At 41.7% G+C, this 23,777-nt stretch overlaps 1 protein-coding gene across 3 annotated transcripts in view; it reads left to right on the top strand.

Moving 5' to 3' along the window:
* The window catches only part of arhgdia (Rho GDP dissociation inhibitor (GDI) alpha), a 51,140-nt gene that overhangs the window by 9,727 nt on the left and 17,636 nt on the right, over window positions 1-23,777 (top strand). For all 3 annotated transcript variants that reach the window (XM_085963871.1, XM_085963870.1, XM_085963872.1), the window contains exon 2: window positions 20,135-20,340. In XM_085963871.1, the coding sequence (XP_085819997.1) occupies window positions 20,151-20,340 (190 nt within the window). In that variant the 5' untranslated portion in view covers window positions 20,135-20,150. The remainder of the gene's footprint in view (window positions 1-20,134; window positions 20,341-23,777) is intronic.

The following is a 23,777-nucleotide window of genomic DNA, read 5'->3' as shown; positions in this document are numbered from 1 at the left end:
CAGCTCAGCTTGTGTGTTTCTAAATAAGCCTGTCTCCATAGTTTATTTTGCTGAAAGGCCTCTTCTCTCAGGACTGGATCTTAGTATTATACCTTTAGGATCTAAAATGAGTGTTTGTCTGGTTGAAGAGGATAAAATTAGTTCTATCGATTAGTTTGTTGTGAGTGAACACGCTCTAAACAGTAATACAATAGCAAAATACTGCGGATGCTGGAAATCTGAAATAACAGAAAACGCTGGAAAAACTCAGCAGGCCAGGCAACATCCGTGGAGAGAGGAACAGTTAACATTTCAGGTCGAAGACCTTTCGTCAGAACTGGAAAAAAGCAGGAAATGGAAAGCCTTCATCAGAACTGGAAAAAGTTGGAGATGTAACAGATTAAGCAGGTGCAGAGACAGGAGGGGAGGAAGGAATTGAAGGAACATACTGTGCTTTTGTAAGAGGCAAGAAAGATAAAATGTTGCAAATGGGAATGGCAAAATCATACAGCATGAAAAATGGGGGCAGGGATTATAGTTTGAAATTGTTGAACTCAATATTGAGGCCAGAAGGCTGTAAAGAGCCTAATCAAAAGATGAGGTGCTGTCCCTCGAGCTTACGTTGAGCTTCATTGGAACAATGTAATAGGCCGAGGACAGAGATCAGAGAGGGAGTGAAGCGGTGAATTAAAGTTTCAGGCGACCGGAAGCTCAGGGTCACCCTTACGGGCTGAATGGAGGTGTTCCGCAAAGCGGCCGCCCAATCTGTGTTTGGTCTCCCCAGTGTAGAGGAGACCGCATCGTGAGCAGCGAATACAGCATATTAAACTGCAAGAAGTACAAGTAAATCGCTGTTTCACCTGGAAGGGGTGTTTGGGGCCCTGGACAGTGGGAAGGGAGGAAGTAAAAGGGCATGTGTTGTATCTCCTGCGCTTGCACAGGAAGGTGCCAGGCGAAGGAGAAGGGCTGTTAAGGGTGATTGAGGAGTGGACCAGGGTGTCGCGGAGGAAGCGGTCCCTTCGGAATGCTGAAAGGGGAGGCGAGGGCAAGATGCGTTTGGTGGTGGATCACGTTGGAGGTGGCGGAGGATGATCCGTTGAATGTGGAGGCTGGTGGGGTGAAAGGTGAGGACAAGGGGAACCCTATCATGGTTCTGGGAGGGAGGGGAAAGGGTGAGAGCAGAAATGCGGGAAATGGAACGGACACGGTCAAGGGCCGTGTCAACCACAGTAGAGGGGAATCCTCCGTTAAGGAAAAAGGAAGACATGTCGGAAGCACTAGTATGGCAGGTGGCATCATCAGAACAGACGCGGCAGAGACTGAGAAACTGGGCGAATGGAATAGAGTCCTTAAAGGAAGCGGGCTGGAAGGAAGTGTAGTCCAGGTAGCTGTGGGAGTCAGTGGGCTTGTAGTGGATGTTTGTCGAAAGCCAATCGCCAGAAATGGAGACGGAGAAGTCAAGGAAGAGAAGAGTCGGAGATGGACTATGTGAAGGTGAGGGAAGGGTGGAAATTGGAAATAAAGTGAATGAAATTATCAAGTTCGGGGTGAGAGCAGGAGACGGCACCGATTATAGTCATCGATTTACCGGAAAGAGAGATGAGGGAGGGGACCTGAGTAGGATGGGAATAAAGAATGTTCCACATATCCCATGAAAAGGCAGGCATAGCTAGGGCCCATGCGGGTTCCCATAGTAACACCTTTAATTTGGAGGAAGTGAGTGGAGTCAGAGGAGAAGTTGCTCAATGTGAGGAACAGTGTATGTTTGTCATTCTTGAATTATTCTGGAATTATATTAAGCCCAAGGAAGTCAGTTACTCTAGTCTGGTAAATGCAGCATTTACAGCTTTAAATTGATTCACAGTTGCCATTTCAAGAGCTTTTTAAGGGCAATGGTCCTTTTTGCAGGCTGTGACTGATTTGATATGATTTCTAACCCAGTAGTTTGGCCTTTGAAGACGCCTTTTCTGCCGTACCAAAATGTTTGCTTTGCTAATTGAATCTTGTTTGTATACCATGACGTTTTATACACTCAGGAGATTGTCCTTACTCATTTACATTGTGCCTAGAACTCTTAAGTAATGATGAAATGATTAATCACCTGTAGTGTGATAATACTAATATAAATATACACCAGTTAACTTTTCCCATGACCCCCAGAATACTGAAGATTGTGCCGTGACCTACATTCTTTGTCCATCACACTGCGCAGGTTTTTATCTTTCAGACATTGGAAAAATGTTCTAGTAAAATAGGAAGTGGCAGGAAACATTTAAAGCATTCACTGTCTGGTGTATACTCATTTCAGAAGTCTGCATAAGAAATAAACGAGGCTGGAATCGGGCACTGACAAGCCTGCGGTTAGGAATAGACATGCCATTTTAATAAGTTGCACAATACAAGTGTAGCACAGCCAATCACAGATTACAAGAGACTGGTGATGGAAGCATTTCCACATGTGCACAGACAGGAATTTGAAAACCTGATCATCTTGTTTCCCTTGTTAGAATAGCTAGGAGCTTGTAAGGAAATTGAGATCTGTTCATTGAAGGGCAAGCACCCTGAACAATCTGGCTAACAATGGAATGGAGAACAAAGTGTAAAAACATACTCACACTCAGCAAGGATGGATTGTAATAGCAATGCACCTTACTACTGTTGCAATTTTTTTTTCTTTTTGAAGTTCACACTGTTGGAATTAGACTATTAACAAGACAAGTTAAGATGACACTCTAACGTTGTAAATAGTGGCAGGGCAGTAAAGCGAAATTGGGGTTTAGCCAATCCTGAAACTTGAGGTACCTCTAGTTAATGAATGTGAGTTTCTCAGTTAAATTACTGCTTTATAATTACCTTCAGATATTTATACTGTGTGGTCATGGTGGTAAGGTACAGCCCAGCAACATTCTAACTTAGTGGTAAGCTTCACTTGTACATCTGTGATTGCTGTGCTATCTTACTGAAAGCGAAACATGGAAAACCTAGTCCAACTTCCTGCTGTCCTTTGAGTTTTAAATTGTGGTTTACTCCCAAGATATTGTCAAATTTTACTTTGAAACCGATCTAAGCTACTTTCCCCTACAGCCCCCCCCCCCGGGGTAAGCTATCCTCTCAGTAGCGTTTTCCTGAATCTCCCCCTTTTCACCTTCTATCTGTGCCCTCTGGTTCTGCCATCCTATACCAAATACCCCTTACTAATCCTCTACAGTCCTGAGCCTTGCTAATTTGAATACATCTATCATATGGTCTTCTCTCCAATTGGGAAAAAAAAAGTGTCATTCTGAAGTGCATTCAAAGTGAAATATGCACAAGCCTACCATGGAATGTTTGGTGATCTATTTGAATGTGTTAAGTACTATTACAAGTGCTTTCAGGAGGCTTCTGTTCGAGCAATTCATTTTTCTAGTTAATGAGATGCAGCTGCTGAGGTTCTGATTCAATGTGTTATTTCTAATCATTAACTCTGAAAAATGACATTTTCATCTTCAGTGGAGAACCCTTTGACTGATGCAAAGGGGGGAAAAAGTTACTGATCACTTGGATCAGAGGCTGTTGGTTTGCCTTTGTAAATTTTGGAGAAAAAAATACCATATATAAATACTATAAATCAGCGGCACCTAGTGTTAGAAATAGACTTGCTCGTTCCAGGTGAAAAAATGGTACCTGCACTGGGCTTGAAAGTAGTTTCATCATCAATTTTGTTTTAGGTGCTTCTTCCATGACTATGGAGTGATGCATGCCACAGTAAAGTGATGTGCTGCCACTTGTGATCAACTGTAGTGTTGCTTTGATTTTAAATATTTTCACTCCATCCCAATGGAAAGAATTAAAACAAGATTGTTATTATAAGAGTGTAAAGCATGAAACTGGAAAAGGCCATGAGGCTCTTTCCATGGACTGCGCACAATCTACCCTTTCATTAGACTTTTTAAGCCTCCCATTTAATCTTCTGAGGGCGAAGTTCTGTATAACAACCTTTGCCAGCCATGGCTCAGTTGGTAGCATTCTTGCCTCCGAGTCAGAAGGAAGCCTGTGCGTTCAAGTCCCACTCCAGAGACTTAAGTGCAAAAATCTAGGCTGACACTGTAGGCAGTACTGAGGGAGTGCTACACTGTCAGGTGTCGTCTTTCAGGTGAGACGTTAAACTGAGGCCCCGCCTGCTCTCGGGTGGATATATAGAAACTAGGAGCAGGAGTAGGCCATTCGGCCCTTCGAGCCTGCTCCGCCATTCAACGAGATCATGGCTGATCATCCAAACCCTAGCACCCGGTCCCTACACCGACAGCCATCCCACCCAAGCCCTATCCCTGTAACCCCACGTATTTAATCCCCCCCTAACACTAAGGGCCAATTTTTTTATCATGGCCAATCAACCTAACCCGCACATCTTTGGACATATGATCCCATGGCACTATTTCGAAGAGTACAGGAGTTATCCCCAGTGTCCTGGCCAATATTTCTCCCTCAATCAACATCACTTAATGACCAGATAATCTGTTTTTATTATCACATTGCTGTTTGTGGGAGTTTGCTGTGCACAAATTGGCTGTCGCGTTTCCTACATTACAACAGTGACTACACTCCAAAAGTACTTCACTGGCTGTAAAGTGCTTTGGGATGTCCTGAGGTTGTAAAAGGCGCTACATCAATGCAAGTCTTTTTTTCTTTCTATACTCCCTGATCTCCAAGGGTAATCAAGCAGAAACCTGTAAGAATGGACTAGCTATTCTGGTGGTACTTGCATTCGTTTTGAGTGCATCACCTTGACTGTCGGCAGGGTGCATCCACTTCCCTAACAAAGTAAATGGTTTTCTAATTTTGCCTAGTCAACTGCTTCATCAGAAAAAAGTTTGTACAGTCATCTAACATCAAGCCGTAATTGCTTTACATACCCTTGCTGTCTTCCATCTTTGGGGAATAAAATGGAAACAAAGCATGAGCATGACTAAGCATGGAGATAAGGGAATAGGATGGGCGTACTGGAGTTTCCAGGGATTGGGGGCAAGGAACAGGCTGGTGCTTGTGGTAGGGAACACTGCTGACAGGTTGGTCCGCACCCTTGGTATCGACCTGCTTTTTTCTGCCAGACTCCTGGGCACTGAAGCATGTTCCTCTTTGCCAGTGTTTGCCTTTTCACCTACCAATCTTCTTTAGTTATTCACAAACTCTATCGTATATTCCTTTTGATTTCTCCCATTTATCTCCTTTTGCCTCGTGCGAATATTATGTCTGTCATTTAACCAGCTCCATTTCCCACCTAAACACTTTACAGTGCATTCTGTTTCCTTGTGTTTGTTTTTTTCCTCTTTCCCCCTTTTCCATGTTCTGTGTCTTTAATATCTTCCAGTTCTGAGGGGGTAAACCTGCAATGCTAACTCTTGTCTTCTCCACTGGAGATGCCTGACCTGAGTGCTTCTAGTGTTTTCTATTTTTGTTTGGGATGAGGGAATATTTTGCTGGCATGAAATGGTCCCACAGGATTGCTTTATCTTGCTGAACAATGTGGCTGTTGTGTTCACCAGTATCTTTGCACACAGGACACAAAATGGGACATGAGCCAATGGTCAGTGGGGGGGATGGAAGGGATGCAGAAGAGGCTATTAAAGCCGAGTCGGATTAGGATCAATTCTTTTCCAATTTATTCAGAGTTGAATGGCTTGTAAAATATATTTTGCTAATTTCTGTGGAAATCATTTATTTGAATTTGATTTTTGCAATATCTGTTCAACCATTAACGAATCAGTGGAAGGGAGTAATGTAGGCAAAATTGGTGTTCAGGATTTTTATCTTTGGAACACAGCTTTCTTTAAAAAGGGAAGTGTCTGTTACCAGATGCTTCTGTGGGATTGTTGTACATGGCATTGTTTGATTCTGTGTTTGGTTATTTATGCTGTTTTCTGGTTCCATACCATGTAGCCATTCTTTATCTGTAAGTCTGAATGGCAAATGTCAGGAGGCTGTTTGATTGTGGGAACCATCACAATTGAACTTGTTCCTATCCACTTGATGTCCCTGAACACTAACAGCAAGGGTCACAAAGCAGGGCTGAGCAGGCGTTCTTGGTTAATTCTCTCTTCCCCTCCCTTTCTCTGGCTTCAGCATGCCATGCTAATCAAAGTGCCCCATTGCTACTCCAGTGAACTCTGCATATTCCAGGCATCAAACATAGTCATAGTCATAACGGCACAGAAGGAGGCCATTCGGCCCATCGAGTCCGTGCCAGCTCTCCTGTGGAGCAATCCAGTCAGTCCCATTCCCCCGCTCTATCCCCGTAGCCCTGCAAGTTTATTTCCCTCAAGTGCCTATCCAGTCTCCCCTTGAAAACATTGAGTGTCTCCGCTTCCACCACTTCCGTCGGCAGCGAGTTCCAGGTCCTCACCACTCGCTGTGTTTATAAAAAAAAAAAAAGTTTTTCCTCACGTCCCCCCTGTATCTCTTGCCCAAAACCTTAAATCTGTGTCCCCTAGTCCTTGTACCATCAAATAGTGGGAACAGCCTTTCCCCATCTAGCCTATCCAAACCCGTCATAATCTTGTACACCTCTGTCAAATCACCTCCCAACCTCCTTTGCTCTAATGAAAACAAATCCAGCTTCTTCAACCTGTCTTTGTAGCTAAGATCCTCCATCCCCGGAACCATTCTGGTAAATCTCTGCACCCTCAAGGGCCTTCACATCCTTTCTAAAGTGTGGTGACCAGAACTGGATGCAATACTCCAGTTGTGGCCTAACCAGCACTTTATAAAGGTTCAGCATAACTTCTCTACTTTTGTACTCAATACCTCTATTTATGAAGCCCAAGATCCCATATGCTTTGCTAACCACTCTCTCAATATGCCCCGCCACCTTCAGGGACCTATGCACATTAACTCCCAGGCCCCTCTGTCCCTGCACACTCTTTAAAACTGCCATTAAGTGTATATTGCCTCTCCCTGTTCCTTCTGCCAAAATGCATCACCTCACACTTTTCTGTATTAAATTCCATCTGCCCATTCTGCTAGCCTTTCTATGTCCTACTGCAGTCGATTGGTATCATCCTCACTTTGCCACACCCCCCAAGTTTGGTGTAATCGGCAAATTTAGAAATTCTACTCTGTATTCCAATATCCAGGTCATTTATTTATATACATATATATCACAAAAGCAGTGGCCCCAGCACTGACCCTTGGAGCACCACTGTCTACCATCTTCCAGTCTGAAAAACAGCCAATTACCACAACTTGCTATTTCTGCCCTTAAGCCAATTCCTTACCCAAGCTGCCACTGACCCACCTATTCCATGAGCCTCAATTTTGTTAACCAGCCTTCTATGTGGTACTTTGTCAAACGCCTTCCTAAAATCCATGTAGACAACATCCATTGCATTCCCTTATCAATTCTCCCTGTTACTTCGTCAGAAAATTCAATTAGATTAGTCAAACACGATCTGCCTTTTACAAATCCGCGTTGGCTCTCCTTAATTAGCTTAAACCTCTCAAGTGCCTGTTAATTTTTTTCTTGATTATTGTTTCTAAAACTTTACCCAACATTAATGTTAAACTGACTGGCCTGTAGTTACTAGGATTGTCCTTAAACCTTTTCTTGAACAATGGTGTCACATTTGCCACTTTCTAATCCTCAGGCACCTCTCCCGCATCTAGGGAAGATTGGAAAATTATGGCAAGCCCTTCCGCGAACTCCTCCCCCAATTCCCTTAGCAACCTGGCTACAAGCCATCTGGACCAGGCGACTTATCCACTCTAAGCACACCCAGCCTTTCTAGTACATCCTGTCTATCAATTTTCACCCCTTCCATTGCATCTACCTTTTTTACATGGGACCTTCCTGATCTTTATGGCTTATAAATGCTATCTTTGAGAGAAATGTTTGAGCATAATGAGAAATCAAAAGGTTGTTTAATTTTCTCCCTTTTCTGGTTGCCAGTGCCATACACTCACCCAAAAGGGCAGTAACATTGCAGGCCTGCGTTCTTTGGGAAGGCTTGTGAAAGGGCCCTGAAGCGCAAACACTCTGATTTTCCTCTTTCATTCTGCCGTACTGATGTGAAGGTCAACATAATGAGTTAGGGTGCGCACATGCCGCCACTCTATTGGTTTTCTATGTGGTATGCCACTGAGGAACAGTATGGCTAATCAAAGTAAGCTGATGCATGTTAGGAAAATCTTCAAAACTTTTAAAATGTGCCAGCATTTGAAATGTTAGAACTAATGAAGTAAAACGGCAATAGTGATGTTACTTGCCGAGATAGCCACGTGCTTCAAAAATCAGCGGCCCATTATCTTTTCTTTTGGGTTTGCATTCAAGGATTATGTAGGAAATCTCCCTTTGCACTTGCACATTATGACCCATGTGACAGTTTCCTCTTATTTAAGGTTTTCATTTGAAGTAATTGCTGCTCGTCAATTGTCAAAGGAGGGCTCAAACAATAGAATTGTACACTGGAGTTCACTAAACGCAGATTGAATTCAGATAAATGAGATTGAATTCATAATCTTCAGTAGCAGGCTGGGATTTCTCCCCCCCCCCCCCCCCCCCCCCCCATTCATAAAACTAGCCAATTAGAATAATTCAAGTCCATTAAACCCAACAATTGAGCGATCCAGCTGCAATTTTTAATAGACTAATTGAACAAAAGGTGCACTTTGGGACAAAAAGGCAATATTAGCAATTGGCTGATAGCCAGAGCAATCCGTCCGATCGTCTTTGAGAAACCGTTTCATTACATTAGTGTGGAAAAGGCTTTGCTTTTTTCACCCCTATCAATGTTTGTGAAATTGTTTTGTTTTGTGGACTGCAGATGAATTTAAATGCTTTTAAGGATTGTATTTTTTTTTAGTACTGTTCGATGGAGAAAAGAAACATGAGTGGCTTTTTAAAATTTGAGCATTAATTGCATCTTGTTCTGTACCAGCATTCAGCTATAACTTGCCAGTGGAGTAGAATTATACTGTACACAGGCAGCTTTAATGGATCAGGAATTTTGAATCAGATTGCCAATACATTTTTTGAGAAATAGTGCATTTTTAAGTTTATTTGTCTCTTTATTAGAAATTGTAATAATGTGCCTGCTAGCAGCAAATAGATGGGTAATAGAGTAGACTAGCCTATTATATGTCTAATATAAAAGGCCTGTTCCAGTGAGTTCTCTTTAAGCTAATAGTTCACCCTTTCCAAAACCTGCATTGCTATATGATGTGGTCTAGTAAGTAAATTGCACTATTGTGGAAATCCTTTTGTGAGCATGAAAGACGATTGGATTTCTGTTTGCAGTGTTGACAAGTAACCTAATATAGTCATAGTGCGTCTAATGTGTGTTTCGTCTTTCTGACGTGTTCTGAGGAACTTCAGTTTAAGGAAGCTGTATGTTTCGATCCAACACAGTAGGTGGTCAGTGCTTTTTGGAGAGGTGAATGGAAACCTTTCCATTTGAGCCCACCAGGAATTTATATATTTCAGTTTTCTAGCCACACAATAGTGAGCCACCAACCTCCCTCAAAAAAGAAAAGCTTCTGAACATACTTTAATAATCTAGTAGTATCTCCTACTTTTTATTCTCATATTGGCTACTGCTGAAGTGCACATGAAAGCGGATATGGTGTTCCTAAATTTTATCTGCAGTTCTGTGTACTTTGGACTAAATTCCAATGCATCGTTGGAAGGGGAAGAAAATTGCCTTACTTCTCTTCTTCTCCCCCCCCCCCCCCCCCCCCCCCCCCCCCCCCCACCTACTTCATTGGCTTTAGGACAAATTTGTTCAGCTTCAAATAACGTCACTTTTTGTAGTAGACTAAAATTAGGCCTTGGAATTTCTTCTGGTAAATGCGAAAATCTAAACCATTTATTAATTTATATAAAATGTCTGCCTTCCAAACCCCTCCTCTCCCCTTTGCATATTTCCTTAAACCCATTTCACATTGGAGAAGAGGGAGGAACAAATACCAAACCTATATTAATATGACTGAGTTTAAAGCAGGTTAGATTTGCTGCATAGAATGCTAATTTCCTATTTTGCTTTAGTGACAAAATCCCCTACTTGTTTTCGTCCCGACACTCCTGAAAGTGTTAACTACTTAAATAACAACAGAAAATGCTGGAAACACTGTTCCATTGGCTACCAGCGGCACCTTGCATAAATGGCCCATTACGCACGTGTGAGCGTGGAATGCTGGTCGTCTGTTCAGTTGCTATTGCATCGAACCATGCAGGCCACGAGGGTCTTGGATTCAATCAATAGTCTGTTATGAGCTAGATTTCAAGCAGGGTGATGCGGCCATTAGAATTGGCTTTGTTGTATCCAGGCTATAGTGTGGGGGAGGGAATGCGATGCTGTGGTGAGAGAGTAACTCAGTGGAGTTGGTTTTGGATTGCTCTAGCAAAGAGCTGGCTGAGAAACAATGGCCAAAATGCCCTCTTTGAGCTGTTGATGGCTATGGTTCTACTGTCACCGACTTCTTCGTGCCTGCTTTTTCCATCAATGAAAAATGGTTTAGGGAGATGGATTATTTTTCCTGATTCTTCATTTTGATAGCATGAGAAGGCAATCCCTGAAATATCCTGCAATACTGAAATGTGACCCCTCTCCCCATAATATTACAATGTACCGGGACACGCCACGTGACTCCAACTGCTCTCACGTCACTTACCTCTGAGTTTTAAATAAAACTGATAAAGCTGCACATGGGAGATCATCTGCCTATTAATTAGAATGGAGTTTTTCCTTTCAAATGTGTTTTGATACTTTATTAAACTTTGAAGCTGCAGACTTTTCCGGGTGACTAGCCAAGTATAAACAGAGGTCTTTTATAGTTTTTCCCCTCTGCCAGGAAAGACTGCTTTGCTTCAGTTTTTAGCTCAATGTCTGGGATTGCAGTGTGACTGAAATTTTTGCAGAATGCACTTTACTTAATACCCTGTTGTGGTAGAACCTATAAATTGGAAAAAAAAATTCTCTCTTCCCCTCTTCCTCCTCTCTCTTTCTTCCCCCCCCCCCCCCCCCTGTTCCCATGGTAGTCATATATACCCTTTCCTAACTGCCAATGACCCTTAATTAGCTGCTCGATGCACTAGAGCAGTGTTGAACACACTCTAATTTTCCATCTGTATAAGCTCACCCATCCCCCAATTTGCTGCTTTTCTGAGACAACTTTGCTGATATCAGGGGGGTCTTACCATTTGGGGAATTGTGGAGGACCATACTGCAGTCCTGCACTTTATTAGCACTCATAAAGCGGGTGTTTAAAATTAAATAAGCTATGATTAACTGTTAAATTAGTACTCACCATATTAAGAAAAGCGGTCCTTGGGAGCTTTAGACTAACTAAATGTAGCTTTGGCCATCAATGGTTGTCTCAAACTGGTATTTGATAGCTGAAAACATTTGGATTGTATCCTTTTCCCTTAAGGTGTGCTAGAGCTATAATATGCCATAATGAAATTCACATTAATAGACTTGCTTATATGAAGTATCTTATCAAATCGCTTGAAAACCTTTCAAATGCTTCATGTATTCTACTTTTGTAGTTATTGGCTGTCATTTTGCTCATGGGAACTCCACACACAGCAATGAGCTGAATGAACAGTAAGTTATTTTTGGTGGTAGTTGAGGAAAAATGTTGGCCAGGAGTCCAGCAAATTACCCTGCTCTTCCAGTAGATCTTCAGCATCCACTTGAATAGAGAAATGGGGCTTCTGTTTAATCTCTGGTCTGAAGGATGATAACTCATAGAATGTTACAGCACAGAAATAGGCCGTTCAGCTCATCAGATCTGTGCTGCTGGTGTTCTCCGTGAATCTCCTGTTGTAATCGGCTCACCTACTTGCACCCCATGCGCTTTAATATTCCTCTTTTGAAAGCAATTTCCAAGTTCCATTTTAGAAGAATTTAGGGACTTGAACACAGTTTCTAGCAAAGAATTCCACATTCTAACTTTCCTTTGTAAAATGTTTTCTAATCTCTTAAATTTTTTTTAATAGCTTCAATTTGTGAAAGTGGAAACGATCTCTTTTTACTCTATCATAACTCTTCACAATTTTGAGACCACTACCAGATCACCCTTTAACCTTCTCTGCTCTAGTGGAAAAGCCTTAATTTAATAATGTAACACTACCTCAATACTGTACTGGAATGCCAGCCTGGATTACACACATCCCTTGTTGGTCAGTTTATCTCAACATAGAATTCTTTAAGGATTCAAGTGGAGCATTATTGGAAAAGCTTTCTTTCCGTTGGTGTGACTTGCAGTAATCCATTGAAGGTAAACAGTTTCTGTTGCAAAAGATAATAGTTTGTCTTTGCCAAATTCATATTATATAAACAGAGTATTCTTTCTACTGATTAGTTGCAATAATGTTCTGTAGTGCATTTAGAAACTAAGGAAAGCGGTGCCATATTGTGACTGGTTTGGCTATGCTTCATGCCGTTAACACACACTATAATTTGGCAATGAATGGGAATGCGAAACTCTAATTTAGCTGACTTGAAATTGCGCTGCCATAAAATGGCATTGGAGTTGTATAGTATTTATACTGTCTGTTGAACCATTTTGTGGATTAAATAAGTTGATAGTAATGTGTTGAGCCTATTGCTGGCTTGCATCTTTATCCTTGTGGGCATAATACAACCCTACTTTCTGTTGCTGTGGTGATCTGGGTTAGTTAACAGTCAGCAAGAATGTCGGAAGTAACTGGAATGTTTTTTGAAATCTATTTGTCGGGGGCTGAGTGGTTTAGTGCGTTACGCAATCTCTTTCTACCTCTGGGACTTAGGTTTGAATCTAGGCCAGACTGGATGAAAGTTTCTTTTTCAGAGTTTCAAGGGCCTTGAAATGAATTTGGACAGTTTGTCAACTGCCAGGTGACCAAGAACTCGCATCGATTTGGCTCAGCTGGTACTATTCTCGTCTTTTGAGTATGAAGATTGAAGGGCTCAAACCCCATTTCTGGACCTGAGCAGGCAATTTAGGCTGATAACTTCAGTGCAGTACTGAGGGAGTGCTGCATAGCTGGAGGATGCTGTTTGCTTATTCTGGTAGTTCAAATGGTGCCATGGGATTTTTGTCCACCGGGAAGATTCAATGTTATGACAAACTTTTTTCTTTCTCAACCAAATACCATGCAAAACTGACATTGAACTCTGGTGTTTGTGCACAGAATAACTTTCTGTACTTCAATTCATTTACAATGAATTACAGTGCATTGAGGAGAGATGTTATGCGATGCTACATGAAAGTAAGTTTGTCACTTTCATGCCACTAAACTTCCTATTGAGCAAAAATTAGAACAGAATTATTAATCTCATTCAGTGACCAGTAGGCTGGAAAAAATTCAAATTCACACTTTTGCATCACTCTTGCTTCCATCACCAGAACATTGCCTGCTAATGCCCTTTAGTGCCACAAACCCCTTGTATGTTCCTGTCCTCTCGAGGCTTGGTATCTCCAGTGCTCTTCCAGCCTACAGAAACTCCAACTCATCCAGAACTCTGCGTTCGTATCCTATCCTACACATGTCTCACCCCTGTCCTCAGACTTCCATGAGTTTTCTGCCCTTCAGTGTGTCAATTTCACAATCCTCGTGTTCAAATCCATTCACTATCATGCCCCATCCTATCTCTCCAATCATCACTAACCTTATGTTGCAGTCTCTGCTCCTTTAACTCTGGTTTACTGTCATCCTTCCCTTTATTCCACATCGATTGCACAGCTACCAGCTGGTACACCTTTGCTCTCTTGAACTTGCTCCCTAATTGTCCTCGCCTTGCTAATCCTCTCCCTTTCAAAAGCCTTGCCAAAATCTACCTCGTTGACCATGTATTGGGTCATTTGCTCAATGTTCACTAGTTTTCATGAAAAGTACCATGGAATAACATAACATAAGAAGTAGGAGCAGGAGTAGGCCATACGGCCCCTCGGGCCTGCTCCGCCATTCAATAGGATCATGGCTGATCTGAATCTAGACTCACGTCCACTTCCCTGCCCTCTCCCCGTAACCCCTAATTCCCTTATCTGCTGGGAAACTGTCTATCTCCATTTTAAATTTATTTAATGTTGCAGCTTCCGCAGCCCTCTGGGGTAGCAAATTCCATAGATTTACTACCCTCTGAGTGAAGAAGTTTCTCCTCATCTCAGTTTTGAAAGGGCAGCCCCTTATTCTTAGATTATGCCCCCTAGTTCTAGTCTCACACATCAGTGGAAACATCCTCACTGCATCCACCCGATCAAGCCCCCTCACAATCTTATGTTTCGATAAGATCGCCTCTCATTCTTCTGAACTCCAATGAGTAGAGTCCCAACCTACTCAACCTTTCCTCATACGTCAACCCCCTCATCTCCGGAATCAACCGAGTGAACCTTCTCTGAACCGCCTCGAGAGCAAGTACATCTTTTAAATATGGAAACCAAAAATGCACGCAGTATTCCAGGTGTGGCCTCACCAATACCCTGTATAACTGCAGCAAGACTTCCCTGTTTTTATACTCCATCCCCCTCGCAATAAAAGCCAAGATTCCATTGGCCTTCCTGATCACCTGCTGCACACTAACTTTTTGTGTTTCATGCACCAGGACCCCCAGATCCCTTTGTACTGTAGCACTTTGCAGTTTCTCTCCATTTAGATAATAACTTGCTCTTTGATTTTTTCTGCCAAAGTGCATAACCTCACACTTTCCAACATTATATTGCATCTGCCAAATCTCTGCCCACTCACTTAGCCTGTCTGTCCTTTTGCAGGTTTTTTATGTCCTCCTCACTCACTGCTTTCCCTCCCATCTTTGTATCGTTGGCAAACTTGGATATGTTGCACTCGGTCCCTTCCTCCAAATCGTTAATATAGATTGTAAAGAGTTGGGGTCCCAGCACTGACCCCTGCGGAACACCACTAGTTACTGATTGCCAGCCTGAGAATGAACCATTTATCCCAACTCTTTGTTTTCTGTTAGATAGCCAATCTTCCACCCATGCCAGTATATTACCCCCAATCCCGTGATTTCTTATCTTGATCAGTAATCTTTTGTGTGGAACCTTGTCAAATGCCTTTTGGAAGTCCAAATACACTACATCCACTGGTTCCCCTTTATCCACCCTGTATGTTACATCCTCAAAGAATTCGAGCAAATTTGTCAAACATGACTTCCCCTTCATAAAACCATGCTGACTCTGTCCTATTAAATTATGTTTATCCAAATGCTCTGTTACTGTTTCCTTAATAATGGACTCCAACATTTTGCCAACCACAGATGTTAGGCTAACTGGTCTATAGTTTCCAGCTTTTTGTCTACTTCCCTTCTTAAAAAGGGTGTTACATTAGCAGTTTTCCAATCTGCCGGGACCTTTCCTGAGTCCAGGGTGTTCTGGAAAATAATCACCAATGCATCCACAATCCCTACCGCCACTTCTCTCAAGACCCTAGGATGTAGGCCATCAGGTCCGGGGGATTTATCCGCCATAAGTCCCATTATTTTACTGAGTACCATCTCCTTAGTGATTTTAATCATGTTTAGCTCCTCCCCCCCCCCCCACCCCATTGCCCCCTGTTTGTCCAGTGTTGGGATATTTTTAGTGTCTTCTACTGTAAAGACTGATACAAAATATTTGTTCAGCGTCTTTGCCATCTCCATGTTCCCCACCACTAGTTTCCCGGTCCCATCCTCTAAGGGACCAATGTTCACTTTAGCCACCCTTTTTCTTTTTATATAGCTGTAGAAACTCTTGCTATCTGTTTTTATATTTTTTGCTAGTTTACTTTCATAATCTATCTTCCCTTTCTTAATTAATCTTTCAGTTATTGTTTGCTGGCTTTTAAATGCTTCCCAATCTTCTATCCTCCCACTAGATTTGGCTGCTTTATATGCCCTTGTTTTCAGTCGGATACTATCCTTTATTACTTTACTAAGCCACGGATGGCTGTCTTTTCTTTTATTCCCCTTTTTCCTCAGTGGAATATATTTATCTTGAAAGATGTGAAATATCTCCTTGAATGTAGACCACTGCTCTTGTACCGTCTTACACTTTAATCTGTTTTCCCAGTCCACTTTAGTCAATTCTACTCATACCATCATAGTCTCCTTTTTATTTAAGCTCAGTATGCTGGTTTGCGATCCAACTCTCTCATCCTCAAACTGAATTTGGAACTCAACCATATTATGGTCACTCATTCCAAGGGGATCCTTTACTAGGACATTTTTTATTAATCCTGTCTCATTACACAGGACCAGATCTAAGATTGCCTGCCCCCTGGTTGGTTCAGTTACATACTGCTCAAGGAACCCGTCCCTAATACACTCTATGAACTCTTCCTCAAGGCTGCCATGCCCAATTTGATTAGTCCAGTCAATATGAAAGTTAAAATCCCCCATGATTATAGCTGTTCCCTTATTACAAGCCCCAACTGTTTCCTGATTTATACTCCGACCAACAGAGTTGCAACTGTTAGGAGGCCTATAGACTACGCCCACTAGTGACTTTTTCCCCTTATTCCTTATCTCCACCCAAACTATTTCACTATCCTGATCCTTTGACCCAATATCATTTCTGACTATTGCAGTGATTCCATCCTTGATTAACATAGCAACCCCACCTCCCTTTCCTTCCTGTCTGTCCTTCCTAATTGTCAGATACCCTTGTATGTTTAGTTGCCAGTCATGATTATCTTGCAGCCATGTTTCCGTAATGGCCACCAGATCATACCCATGTGTAGTTATTTGTACCGTCAACTCGTCAATTTTGTTACGAATGCTGCGTGTATTCAGATAAAGAACTTTCAAATGTTTTCTGACAATTTATTCCTGCTTTTACCCCTTTTACTACTTTACCTTTATCATTATCCATTCTGTCCCTTCCTGACATGCTCTGGTTTTTAATTCCTCCACTGCTACCTTGCTCTATTGCCTTCTCCGCTGTCATTTTTATTTTTCGCTCTCTTAAAACCTCCTCCCCACTAATTAGTTTAAAGCCCTCTCTACAGCCCTAGTTATTCGATTCGCCAGGACTCTAGTCCCAACACTGGCCAAGTGAAGTCTGTCCCAACGGAACAGCTCTCTCCTGTCCCAGTACTGATGCCAGTGTCCCAGGAAGAAAACCCATTTCTCCCATACCAGTCTTTGAGCCACGCATTTAACACTCTCTCTCTCATTTTATTTACCCTAGCCAAATTTGCACGTGGCTCAGGTAGTAATCCAGAGATTATTGCCCTTGTGGTTCTTTTTAATTTGGCCCCTAGCTGCTCAAACTCCCTCAGCAGAACCTCCTTCCTTGTCCTATCTATGTCGTTGGTACCAACATGGACCACGACAACTGGATCCTCCCACTCCAAGTTTCTCTCCAGCCAAGAGATGTCCTTAACCCTGGCACCGGGCAGGCAACACAGCCTTCGGGACTCTCGCTCTCGGCTGCAAAGAATTCTATCTATTCCCCCTAACGATACTATCCCCTACCACTACAACATTTCTTTTATCTCCCCCCACTTGAATGGCCCCCCGCTCCACGGTGCTGTGGCCGGGTTGCTCATCCTCCCCGCAGTCCCCGTTCCCATCCTCACAGGGAGTAAGAGCCTCAAACCTGTTGGACAAGAGCAAGGGCTGCGGCTCCTCCAACACTACCTCCTGGATCGCCGTACCTGCCTCACTTCTAGTCACACCATCCTGACCCTGGCCACAGACTACATCTGAATTAATTAATCTAATTGGTGTGACTACCTCCTGATAGAGTCCAGGTAACTCTCCCTCTCCTTGATGTGTCTGTGTTTGAAGCTTGGACTCCAGCTCTTCAACACGGAGCCGGCATTCATCGAGCAGCCAACACTTACTGCAAATGTGATCACTGTTTGTTAACATGAAAGAGGCTATATAAATGTAGGCTGTGCCTCCACAGTCTTGCATGTGCAGAAGCCTCTCATATTCGTGTGTGTATATAAATAAATATAAATGAGTAGAAGCAAAGAATAATATAAGTTTTATTACTTAAAAAAGGTCGCCCAATGTGCCATGTGTATTTATATAATGCTATTTTGCATCGCATTCTGATGTGCTGAACTGCCTCGGCGTGTTTAGAAGGCCAGTGAGGAAGGTTAGAGTTCTGGCTGTTGATTGGAGGACCAATAAAAATGCAAGTTTCTGCTGGGGTTGACTATTATGACTAGTTTATATTTGCCAGTGTAATTGACTGAGACTGTCTCTGCAGTCAGTGGCCCTACAGTAATATAAAAACATGTAATCTACTCTATCTGGCTGACATTTAAAGTTGGCTGATTCCAAAGTATTTACAGCACAAACAGGCTATTCAGCCCAGCAGGTCGATGCTGGTGTTTATGCTCCATGTGAGCTGCCTCCCACCCCTCTTCTAACCCCATCAACATATCCTATTCTTTCTCCCTCGTGTGTTTGTCTAGCTTCCCCTTGAATGCATCTATACTATTCGCCTCAACTACTCCCTATGGTAGCAAGTTCCACATTCTAACCACTCTCTGGGTGAAGAAGTTTCTCCTGAATTCACAAATGGATTTATTAGCGGCGCTCTTCTATTTATGGCACCTAGTTCTGGTCTCACCCAAGCTTGGAAAAGTGCTCCCCAGTACTGACATACTTCACTCAAATTCACCAATATCAATGTTAAAAAATAAATCTTTTTTAACAGCAGGATAGATGGAAGTTAATCTAATCAAACATTCTAAAGTTTAAATTATTTGATTTTTTTTTTCTTTCTACCAGCCGATGGGGATTGTAATCAAGAATTGTGAAGCTACCTGTTACTTGGCTGAATCACTTTCTTCTTCACTTGCTGTATGGATCTGCAACTATTACTTCCAACCCAGTGGTGTAGCCTTCTTTGAAAGACATTGAAAAAAAAAAATCAGAATTTGTAGAAATCTTGTAACTTGAAAGCAAAATATTCCATCCTTCAATGCATTTTCACTCCAAGCCTGCATCAATTAAATTTGTTAAATTGAAAGTGTTTTAGTAGCATAACTTGCAACAGACTTGGCTCTACCACCAAGAGGTGTTCTGCAAAATTGTGCATTATTTTGGTCAAAATGGAACATAAGAATTGCTAGATGAAAAAGCACCAACGTTGATCTAGCTCGCCCTCTACCAGCCTGGTAGTCGCATGATACAATGATAATAGAGTTGTAAATACCTGGTTTTATAGGTGAAATAATAGATTCTGTCAGATGCAAGGGAAATCAAAATTGTCCAGACTTGCAGAATCTCACTGATTGCTGAGTCTTGATGCGGACCTGTTTTTTCACTACCTCATTAGAAATAGCTGTAATCTGTCATCCGGAGGCCATGATCTTTGTGTTTTGTTAGAACATTGCATTTGCTATTTTTAAAATGTAATTAAAGGTATGAAATTTAGCAATCCTAATCCTAGCTTGGAAGGTTCGAGGGGAGGAATGGGGTCAAATTGAACTTGATTCATTTTGTAACCTTGTTTGTTCTGCCATATATGGGAGAGTGAAAGAGATGATGTTTCCTGTGTAAATGAGCTAGTCGTGTTCTGCAGTAATTGTGCATTGTAGATGTTCTCGGAATCCTTTTTACATGACCTTTCCATCAAACCACCTTATACAATTCAAACTGCACCCATTTTTGTATGTGTTGTGGGAAGATGAAAGGAAGAGAGGCAGTGAAAAAACCCCACAGACTAGGAGTTACTGCCCTCACCCCAAACGTCTGAAGCATCTGAATTATACGTAGTTGAATTGTCTCATTTAAACACCCTGGCTGAATCACTACTAATACTCTTGTCATGTTTAATACTTCATAACTTGTATGTTTAATGCTACCCTTTTTATAAAAGAATTTTTTTTTTTAAATCCCTAAACTTTAACTTTTTAAATGAATAATAGAGGGCAGTGCTTGTTTAAAATGGAATTTAAAAACTGTTTATAGAAAGAACAGTATTGGAATATATTTAATCTAGAATTTAACAGTGCATAAAGTTGATCACATTGACAGAGAGCCGTTGATTTGAAATTAAAATAGCTTTTAACAAAGAATTTGTCAAACTTCTTGCTTAGTGCAGTATTTTCAGAAGCCATTTATCCAGATTGGTTAACCAAGTACCGTGGGCCTTCCAGGGTGTGTGTATAATCAGTGTCTGTGCTCGTAGATGTTTAGTAATCTGGTTGCATTGGAAACCCATATATTTTATATTTTTATAGCTGTGAGAAGGTAGAAATGGCAGAACAGGAGCCAACCGCAGAACAGCTGGCTGCCATTGCTGCTGAGAATCAGGATGATGAATCTGTATTGAGTTACAAGGCACCAGCACAGAAAAGTCTTAAGGAGATCGAGGAACTGGACAAAGACGACGAAAGCCTCAGGAAGTACAAAGTGGCACTTCTGGGAAACTGCACTACAGTTGTTGGTAGGTTGCAATTTTTTTGTACAAGCTGATTTTTATTCAAGAATGTCATTTATATAAGGCACCCCTTTATCTTTCTTCCAATCCATCTCGGGACCCAACTCAATTTTCTGAGTGTAAACAGTTATTCCAGGGAAGGGAGGTAAATTTGCTCCAAAATGTAGAGCACATGCAAGAACATTTTACACTCCACAAATAATCCTCCTGATGGCTTAGTGAGTGCATTCAAGGAACAGCTGAACTATACAGACAAACAAGATCCTAGGTTTAATCTCAAGTCTGTATTGCTGATCCTAGCTGGACATTGCTGGTGGCTGTAAAATTGACCTCAATGTCCCTTATTTAGGGAGGGGAAAGTCAGTTAATTCCCCCTCGTGATTGCTATCCATTGATCATTGCTGGGAAGTATGAATACATCTGGTGATGGCCTAATCAGGCTTGGCTGCAGTGTGTCTCCTGTAGAGTGCCTTCTTTTAAATGACAAAGAGCAATGTTGGCCTTTCATGGATGTAGCATTGAACATCTTTAAGTCAAAATTCTTCTAAAATGACTTCACACATAGCAGTTGCACCATAAAAATCTTCTCTAGCCTTGATTACCTGGGTTCTGCCAAGCCAGGCATCCGTATCCAGTTCAGATGAATTATTCTGATTAGGTACTTCACTGCTTTTTTTCTGCATCAACTATCAAATTCACTTACAGTTTGCCACTGTCGATTTTCATTTCCAGTCCAAGTTAACTACTTCCATATATCCAATGTGCAAAGTCAAAGTCTACATTCCTGACGAGTATTACTAGAGAAATGATTTGTATTATACCATGTGTTTGAGCGCAGGCTGTCAAATGTGCACGTGGCATATACATGCTATTTCTCCTTTAAGACCCGCCTTCAAATCCACTTCTTTGACAAAGCCCAGTGTCTTTTTTTGATTATGCCTCTGGGAATTGCTTTGGGGCATTTTTCTACCTTTAAAGGGGCTATATTTAAATATATATAAATGTAGGTTGTTTCAGTAAATAAAGGACACACGATTAATGGAGAATCAGTTTGGAAGGGGCCAAAAATCTAAGTGTGATACCACATAATAAGGATCGGCTCTAGTTCTGCACATGTGCCTTATGGCCCAATTAATACTAAAGATAATCAAAGCATGCATAAGTGAAGAGAGTGAAAGTGGTGGTAAAAGGTGTCAGTGAGGGGTGAGGGTGCATGGAGAAAACCGTGGCTGCTTTTCACCCTCCCATATCTTTATGGATTTGAGAATCCCTCCAGCTGCCAAAATGGCTTGATGGGCAAATACATTGCTGTGGCAAGTGAACAGGAAGGCCCTAGGCATTCGCCTATCTCAGCTGGTGCAGTGCTGTAACTGGCTTCTCTGGCCCTGGGGTGGAATGGAGTTAAAATGATCAGCCAAGTTTCCTGATCACCCTGCAGTGACTCGAGCTGGAAATGGATGTGTGTACTTGTTGAGAAACACTGAGACGGGCTTGGTTGTGGTTTTGCCTCCCACCCACTCTCTACAATTGAACAGCCTGCCAGCACTGCAAGAAATAAAAGTTTTTTAAACCTTGCTATCTAAATGCTTTACTCAAGGTGCTTCAAAATCAAGACACAATTTTTAGGAACAGGAAAGGGAAATTTTCACAATTACACTTAAAGATAATGAGATGAAATTCCCCTGGCAGTAACAGCTGGAAATGTATATTACCACCTTCCTGTGTAATATTAGATTACCAAATATTTGTACTGTTCAATAATTCAGAATCACAATGTGGAATAACTGATTCCTTTTGCATTATTGCAGTTTTTGATAGACCTATGAAACGGGATGCTTTCCTTAGAGTAAAGAAGTTTAGTAGGAGATCCGATAGAGGTGTTCAACATTGAATTTTGATGAGGTAACTTGGGAATTGTTTCCACTGATCGGTGAGTCAGTAACTACAGCGCATAAATTTATGATCAAAGGGAAAGGTTGGGAGTTTTTTTACGCAGCGGGTAATTAAGATATAGAATGCCTCATCAGAACTTGGTGGAAGTGGAATCCATAAGTTTTCAAAAGGAAAGTGAATAAATATTTTAAAAGAATAACGCTATTGAGGGTGGGAGAATGGGATTAAGGATAGCTCTTTCCGAGATCTGCAGGGGTGTGGCTTCATTCTGTGCTGTATAATTCTGATTCTATATCGCCCCACCTACTTGCCGATACCGCTACCTAACAAAAAATCTATCAATCTCGGGCTTGAAAATTTCACTTGAGACAGCATCCATAGCCTTGGGGAAGGTGGCGGTTCTAGATTTGCAGGTTTATGCGACCTGTCCTCAAAATCTAACCATTTTAAGCCCTGATATTGTGCTGTACCCCTTCTATGGCCCAAAACTGAATGCAGTGTTCCTTTTAAGGTCTGACCAAAGCTGGGTCACGACTGAAACATTACTTCCTCGCCTTTTGTATTCCTAAAGCCCTTGCGATAAAGGCCAACATCCTGTAATGGTATTTGTTTCCGGTCTGTGCTTAAAACTGATCAGGGAGACTGTCATTTTCCTGGAGTTTTTGGCAGTTTAAGATGTCAATATGCCAAAGGTACTCTTTTCTCTTCCCCAGCCCCAAAAGATTACGAATGCACTTGCCTGGAGATTGTTTTAATACGCTCTGAATAGGCGTGCCCAGTGGCTTCATCTTTTCACATCTGTGCAAAGCTAATAATCTTCGTAAAAATAACAAGATAAATTTAATATTGCAAATGGAAATGAAGATGACTGCCTTCCAGTGTAGTAATCCATTATCAAATAGCTGTACTGTTAAATATTTCAGGATTGCAATATGATAGAACAGACAGCACTTCTGCGTCATTGCATTTTTACTTGGTTTATGTACTCGTTTCAATTTGTTACTTGATCGCTGCATTGGGATCCAGGTTCGATTCTATTACAAAGCCTAATGAGTGTCTATATCAAATCTTCATGTTATTGTTTGACTTTAAGAACTTAAAAACTTTGCCCTGAAGAGAATCCAAAGTTCTGTCTCTTAATCTGCTGTTCTTTCAGTTTTTCAGTGCAGCATCTGAGACTTCCTTCCAGTATCCCACTGATACATTGTTAAAACCGAATGTCGGTGGGAGATTTTTTTTAATGTGTTGTGTGATCACGATCAGGAGAGTCCCTGGAGAATTGGCTTTTCTCAGGAAGCCTGACCTGAATTCTTGTCGCATTGCGCATACAATCTAAATGTTTGCTATTTTACTTGAATCTGTTATTCACAGCAGAGTGAATGATCATCTTGGGACGTGCGCTTTTCAGCATGCTAATATTTTGCAATGTTATGTCCTCGCTGCTTATACAGTCAATGTAGACTGTTTATATAGCTTCCATGTGATTGCAATGGATGCTGGGGACACCTTAAGGCAATATGGGCTCACTTTAAGAGGGTCGGATACCGCTT

Source organism: Somniosus microcephalus, chromosome 21, assembly GCF_052327205.1.
Source record: "Somniosus microcephalus isolate GS21.2 chromosome 21, FLI_Smic_1.0, whole genome shotgun sequence".
NCBI lineage: Eukaryota > Metazoa > Chordata > Chondrichthyes > Squaliformes > Somniosidae > Somniosus > Somniosus microcephalus.
This window is presented reverse-complemented; position numbering and strand designations above follow the sequence as displayed.